At 33.1% G+C, this 8,063-nt stretch overlaps 1 protein-coding gene across 2 annotated transcripts in view; it reads right to left on the minus strand.

Moving 5' to 3' along the window:
- LOC106874007 (uncharacterized) overlaps positions 1 to 8,063 on the minus strand; it is a 101,180-nt gene that overhangs the window by 24,714 nt on the left and 68,403 nt on the right. Inside the window, exon 5 of one of the 2 annotated variants that reach the window (XM_014921566.2) lies at positions 5,124 to 5,156. The exons of the other annotated variant lie outside the window; for it this stretch is intronic. Within the exon in view, the coding sequence (XP_014777052.1) occupies positions 5,124 to 5,156 (33 nt within the window). The remainder of the gene's footprint in view (positions 1 to 5,123; positions 5,157 to 8,063) is intronic. 2 annotated transcript variants of the gene reach the window in all.

Consider the following 8,063-nt stretch of genomic DNA (forward strand, 5'->3'; position numbering starts at 1 on the left):
ATGAACTATGAATCTAAAGATGGACGAAATGCATACAAGCATTTTTGCCCGGCGTGCTAACAATTCTGCCAGTTCGCCAACTTAATAATAATAATAATAATAATAATAATAATAATAATAATAATGAACATCATTCTGAGCCAGTCGTTGAAGGTAAAAATGTCACTATCCTCTAGGATTTTCAAGTCTGACAGACGATCCATGCTAATCGACCAGACATAATTATTAAAGACGAAGAAGAAAATACTTTTAGACTAATAGTTGTAAGTTTTCCAACTGATAAAAATATATCTGTCATAGAATTTGACAAGCTAAGTAAATATAAGGACCTGGAAATTGAAATAAAAAAGATGTGGCATCTTAAAGCGAGAACTGTTCCTGTTATGGTAGGTGACCTACGTATGTTATAAAAAGGATGTCTGAAATATCTCGATATGGTCGCACGAGAACCATGTCTCAGAGGAATCCAATAGATTCTACTGACAAGAGCTGCCCAAATCCTTTAAAAATCCCTATCCATTTAAAGGTATGTGTTGTATTACATGACGATGTTTCGCTACTTCGTCTCCCCAAGCTTTCAGTCATAATGTAACATCTCTTATCCTTCACTCGCCCCAGGACGCTGGATGTGTCTCGGCAAGTGACCGGAACAAACATGCAGATTAAAAGTAAAACATTGATGATAATAATAATAATAATAATAATAATAATAATAATAATAATAATAATAATATCAACACTAGACTTTAGCATTCAGACGGACTGAGTAATAGAAACTAGAAGGTTTCATTTAATAGAACTGAATGTGCCAGATAATTGACGTTTCAGTCCCAAATGATGAGAAATTAAATATGAGAGCTATAGAAAGGTATAGGATTTTGTTACAGAGACTACGGGAACTGTGGAAACTGCATTGTGTTACAGAGATTAAGGGAACTGCAGGTAAAATGTATCCCTGTAGTCATAGGTGCATTAAGAACTATTCTTAAAGGTTTAACAGACGGATAGAGGGGATACGCATAAAACTTAGTTTAATACAACTCCAGAAAAAGTGTTATTGGGGACAGCTAGAATACTTGGAGGGTTCTTGATATCTAAGCTTATTTGCTGTTGCCCGATGTTAAGAATTCTTCTTTTTCAACAGTTTAATCTGTTGTGCGTATATGGAATAATAATAATAATAATAATAATCGGAGAATAGACCGGACCTAGCAGTGGGGGACAAGCTGAATCACATATGCTATATAATTGATGTTGCATGCCCCTTTGACCCACGAATATTCAAGAAGGAAGGCGAAAAGTTAGTTAGTTAGATACACCCTCTTAAGTACGAAATAGGCTATGGAAAATGAAGAAAGTGGAGATAGTGCCAACTGTTGTTGGGTCCTTAGGGACAGTATCAGAAGGTATCAAGAGGAATATAAAGGAACTTGGAATAGAGTGTCCAGTAGAACTGTTACAAGAGGTTTGCCTCTTTGCTATGGCCAGAAGAATCAGGAAAGTATTAGTTAGCAGAAAAAAACGAATAGCATGGCTGCAGGTAGTAAGCCTGCTACGCATGCAAGACTCCAGGAGCTCCAACAAAACCTGTGATAAAGAGAAAATAATAATAATGATAATAATAAAGATTTTCTTATTATCATTATCATTATCATCGTTTTCGTCGCATAATTGTTATTACATCGAACAAAATGCTTGGCTGCTTTTCTTCCGGCTTTATGTCTTTAATTCAAGTTCCACAAACGCGTTTCATCCTTTCAGGATAGATAAAATAAATACTATTTAAGGTGATGGGGTCAATGTAATTGACTTCCCCTGCCATCAAAACTGTTGAGCTTGTGCCAAAGTTAGAAAGGCTTAATGTTAATGCTAATGTTGTGGTTGATTAGACGGTCAGCTGGTAGAATCTTTAGCACGCCGGATAAAATACTTTGTAGGATTTTGTCGGTGCTACATTCTGAGTTCAAATTCCTTCGAGATCTACTTTATTTTTCCTTCTTTGGAGTCGATAAAATGAGTACCAGTTGAGCAGTGGGGTCGATGTAGTTGACGTTACCCCTCCTCTAAAATTGCTGGCCTTGTGTCAAAATTTGAAACTGTTATTATTGCGGTTTTTCTTTATGGAAAATTTACATTGAAGTTTGTGATTTTAAATTGCGACTAGACCGACTTTGGTTTTCACCTCTTAGTAGTCGGTAAGATGAAGTGCTCATCAACAACTGAAGTCTGGTTAATCGCCTAATAACTTCTTTCAAGTTTCTACCTTTGTACTAATGTAAGATATAGTTTTAGCAATGGATTAATAGAATCATAAGAATAATGCCTTGTAATATTTGTTCCGGTTCTTCACGTCCTGATTTCAAATCGTACTGAGGTAAATCTTACATTTCATTCACACGGAATTAGTTAAATGAAGTTTGGATGCAGTACCGTCAATTAACACTTCCATCAAAAATAGCTGGTAGACTTGGGCCCAAGTCAGAAAAATCTTTTTTCAGGCAGTGGATTGGGAATGTCATAAGAGCGTCAGACAATGTGTTACGTTATTTCTGACATCGTTTTACGATTTCAATTCAAATTCCGTAGATATCAAATATATTTTCAGTCACTCTGGTCTCGATAAAATAAAGTGGTAGTCAAATAAATGGTTCAGTGTAATCAAGTAAGCTCCGCACAAAGTTGCTAGCCTTTAGTCTAAATTAAGAATGAGGTGCTGTGGTTTCGGTAGAATCGCTGAAGCGTCGTAGAAAATTGCTTGCAACATTCGTTCCAGCAGGTAAAATTTTAAGTTCAATTCTCAACGTGTCAGCTTGCTTTTCATTCCTCAGAGGTCAATAAAATAATGTATAAGTCAAATCCTGTTTCGATGTAATCGGCTAACACCCGCCGTCCAGCTTCTTGGTTTTATTCCTAAATTTGTGAGACGTAATGAATCAGCACATTCGCTTGAGAGTCAGATAATATACCGGCTCGTTGCTTCTTTGCGTCTTCAAATAAAGTACCAGCTGCCGGATTAGAGTACATGAGGTACATGCATATCAATCATATGTGTGCGACATGGTGACCTCATATCAAGACAGAAAGTGCATGACCTTGCGGTTGTGGATCAGTTACAAGTTCTTTTGCACGTCGAATATCCTATCCTGTTCAAAAGGTCCCTGAATAAAGGTTGTTTAAGTATGACGAACGAAACATACATGTTTCCAGAGGTGAATTATTCAAATCCCAACGACTCCCTCTCAACACATGTCTATGATGTTTCTCCTCTACTTCTGCACGTGATCAGAGATGCACGTATCGTCAGCCACTAAGGGACACGCTCAGGTTAAGGTCAAACAAATCACAAGAAAATCTGTGGTATTGAGCAGAATATTTGCTGTAGACCATCTTTGTACGGAGACTAAATCATATCTGAGTTTATTTTAGAAACTTTAATCCTAGTCGACTGGAGTTTGCACGAAAAAGATGCATATCTTAGCTCCACAGGAATTTCTATTTGGTTGTTCTTTGTGCTCAGTGAATGCCCCTATCTATGAAGAATATTTATATTCTTTTAATATGGGATTTCTATTACTTTCTATATATATGAAATTCTTTTTGATGACCTTTTTTTATCTTATTGTATTGGAAGGTTGTCTCCATTTCGTTGTGCCGTGCCTCTTTTGTGGTTTCGCTTCATAATTATTAGTATTTATTCTAAATGATAAGGATTTTAAACGTATAAATTATTTAAACTTCTATGACATTTGTCGTCTGAACTGATTTCCAGTTGTCGTACTTGCAGTGTTTTTCTACTTGCATTATCTATCGAATTTAAATTTCCCAATTTATCGATTCTTATATTATGAAAGGCAAAGTCTATATCGACTGCATTGGTACACAGAACTTGAAAGTTCATAACTAAATACACCACGTATTTTGTTGAATACTGTGCAAATTCTGGCATCTAATAGCTCAATGTAGTGAAATATATTTCATTATACAAAAGAAATTTCTGTTCGATTTAATTGAGAATTCAGTTAGAACAGAGGGGATCAAATGGCATACCTGAATACTCATCACTCAGAAATATTAAGCCAGATATCTCTCTCAAATTATCCATAGTATAACGAGGTATATAAAGTAATGGCCATTTGATGTATGTAGTACGTTTGTCACAAAACAAAACTGCGTACTTATTCTCTGCATATAATGATTCAAGTAATATTTCATCTAAACCATTTTTCAAATAATATTTGAATTGATGTTAGCTTAACCAATGTTGTGGGTGATTCTTCCATGGAATTAAACATCATTATGTGATTTAAGGATGATTTGACTTTTATTTTTGGTTGGTCGCGTTGCCTGAAAAACATTCTTTTCGTTCATTCCCTTTCGAGGAATTAATTGGGATTCAAGTGACTTATAGTATAAATGTTACATTTCTCAATGATATTTTGCCATGTTGAATTAAAGAATATGGTTTCATGAATTAGCCTTTATAACAAGTTTCAGCTATTTGATCATGCATTGTCGTTAGGTTGGAATTGATATCAGGATTCTTTCGTCTCTATCCTTAAATATTAGTTTTTACTCGAGTTGTGTAAAGTTATATAGAAAACCGTCCTAGACTTGGTTCCCTACATATCGTAGTGAAGAAAAGCTCTATCGTGGAGATAGGTGCATTTATATGATAAATATTGAATATTGTTATTCAAAAACTGATTTAAAGTAAAACGAGATAATTCTTTTGTCTATTTTTATAGAATTATATTAGAAATACACGGCAAGCTGCATTTTAATAATTTAAATTTCTCGTTTGTTTATTATTTTTGTATGTATTAGCTTCTATTTTAATATATACACAAGTCGTATAGTTTAAGAGAAATAAGCTTTCGTCTCATTTGTCTATGTTAAAGCTATTTGCAACGCAAGTAAAATTAACTTGTGTCAAAAGTCAAAATCAATTGTGGTCTCCAGCCGGCAGTTTTTTAGTGCTTGTTATATTTTAGAACTATATAGTATTTAGTTTGAGGTCAAAGGTCAATTTCGTGTAGGAAAGAAAATAATAATATTCAAATGTCGTCTTGGAAGATTGTATTTAAAGTGGTAAGAGTTATTACATCACGAAAATGTGTGATTACCATGGATGTGACGAACGACCAGCCCATCCCCACCTGCAATAGAAAGATATTAGCCACTTGGTCAGGATGAAAACAACAGGTGAAGCGTAAGACGAATGAAAAAAATGGGGATATAGAAAATAGCAAAAGGAACATTGCACATATGTATTTATAATCGAGAAAATGGAAATTACATAAAGCAACTTGAAACAAAAATACAATAACAAATATATATTTATTTTTTTCTAAGCACAAGACCAAATAAATATATATCAATATGGATCATAGAAAGCATTTATCGAATCTGTAGAAAGAAATAATAATTGTCTCCTGCACAAATGGAACAAAGAATTGCGAACTTATATTTATGAAGACCGATATACTCTTGGCTTCTATCTGTTGTAAGCTTCTGTATTTTATCATCACATGTGTAGTGTGATGTCTTTTTTAGCAGAAATTGAAATCTCGCCATTAAGTTACTCATTGGGAGGTTACTTCTATTCTATATCTTTCTACATGTTATTAATCTTTTGCTTAGAAGGAAAAGAAATGTTTAGTGAGAAGAAATGTGATGATAACGTTAACTCATCTCTCAAGGTTATTAGGAACGTACGTAAATTGAATTGCTTCTAACTCGGATGCCGATTCGTCCGGAGCCTATTCCGTGCTTAACGATGCTTGCTAAAATGGCATCAAAATTTCTCTTGGATTTCAAAATGTTGTTCCAGCTCGTTTCCCTAATATGTTATGACTATAAATCGACATTTGGATTTAGAGAACAGCTTGTGTATTTCAAGAAAAATCATTAAACTTTCACCAACGTAGGCATAAATAGTAAGTAAATATCGCATGCAATTTACTTTACAATTGTAGTTCGTGGATTGTATGGGAAATTTAAATGAGTATCTTGAATACACCTCTAGATGTAATTGCATATCAATAAAGAGACAAGTTTATGGCAGTGTTACTAAAATGTTGGTTTCATTGAAAAAGAATGAGTTTCAATTCTGCCACAGGTGACAGATTGTGGTCTAGGCAACGAACGTAATCATTTCACCAATCTTGTTTTCCTTTACGCAGTAAGACATACATTTTGTCCATTACGAAATACTATTTTCATTGAACTAGTACAAGGAAACATACGTTTAGATAATGAAACCAGTTTATATAATAATGATTGGTAGAATTGAAATAAGTTGTAAATATCCATTCATTCAGTTTGGTTTGAATGAGAGAATTGTTGGTAGTGAAGCTGTGTTAGTATCTAAGTCATATTTAACTGTACACACACACACACACACACACACACACACACACATATATATATATATATATATATATATATATATACATGAAATACACACTAGGTACAAAAAATGGACGAGGTTTATTTCACAATTTTCACTGAAAGATCATTTAATGACGGTCGTTTGTAAATCACTATGTTCACAAGATGTAGCTATAATAAATATCGTGAGCGAAATGAAAATGGCATCCAATAAACTTCAACGAATACATTTAGACAAAATGGTAGATTCGGTAGATCTGCACACTTATAAAGATATCAGATATTTACTTTTTTCTTAATTGTACTTTTTTCCTTATTAGCATAAGAGAATATGTAATTTTCATGTAGACACAAAAAGGATCAGACAAACATACATACATACACACTGACATACACAGACACAAAACATGCTTGCACAGAAACACACAAACGCATATTTATATGCGCAGTAACATGAAGTACACACTGGCAACTATTTTTTCTAGTTCTGCGAGGAAGTGCCACCCCCACACCATTAGTTGCTAATTTATTTCCCTATAAGTCATCATATAGCACTGTAGTTCATATTTTCAGTCAACTTAAGAAACGCATCCATTAATGGAGTTGTTACGAAACAAGCGCCAAGGAGAAGAAAAAGGATAAAGTCATTTGGCGCTGCAATTTTCATCGCTTTATTAATACCTGTTGACTTCGAGATTTCATTACACACCCCCACACACACAAACACACACACACGCACACAGATATATACACACAGATATGTATATATATATATATATATATATATATACACATATATACATATATATATGTATTTCTGTATGTATATATGTGTGTATGCATCTATGTATAAATGTATATGTATATACAGATATATGTACATATATATAAAAAAAAAAAAAAATCTATATCTTACTTAACAGACAGACTGCATGTTAGAATGTAATACAGAGTAAATTAGGGGAAATATACATCAACTTCCCACGGATAGCTATTGATATGGAAAAGCATTCCATATCACGCTATTTAGATAATCATACAGGAGCTCATTTAAAAAAATAGCTGTGGCGTGTATAACGCCCACACATGTACACAACCGCGCACAAATATATATATTTAAAGGTATTCAATTATTGGTGTGTATACATGCGTATGCATGTATATATATATATATAAATCTACGTAGAACTATGTGAATACACTCACACACACACACACATATATGTATGTATATATATATATATATATATATATATATATATATATATATATATATATATATATATACATGCATATATATATATATACATGTCATAGATAGCATTTTGAATATGATTGTCAAATATAACACTTCCAGATTAAATAATCTACGTCACATAAAAATATTTTTATAAACTTACACAAAATTATGTATATTACACACACACACACGCACACACAAACACACACACAGACACACATGTGTACATATATAGCTATATGGTGAATGAATATACAATAGACGTGTATACATACAAGATTACATTATATATAAAAATACATATAGATACGTGTGTGTGTATATAAATATGTGTTTGTACATCTGCATATGTATATATATATATATATATACGAATGTCTGTGTGTATATATATATATATATATACGAATGTATATATATATATATATATATA

The sequence above is a fragment of the Octopus bimaculoides genome, chromosome 2 (genome assembly GCF_001194135.2).
Source record: "Octopus bimaculoides isolate UCB-OBI-ISO-001 chromosome 2, ASM119413v2, whole genome shotgun sequence".
NCBI lineage: Eukaryota > Metazoa > Mollusca > Cephalopoda > Octopoda > Octopodidae > Octopus > Octopus bimaculoides.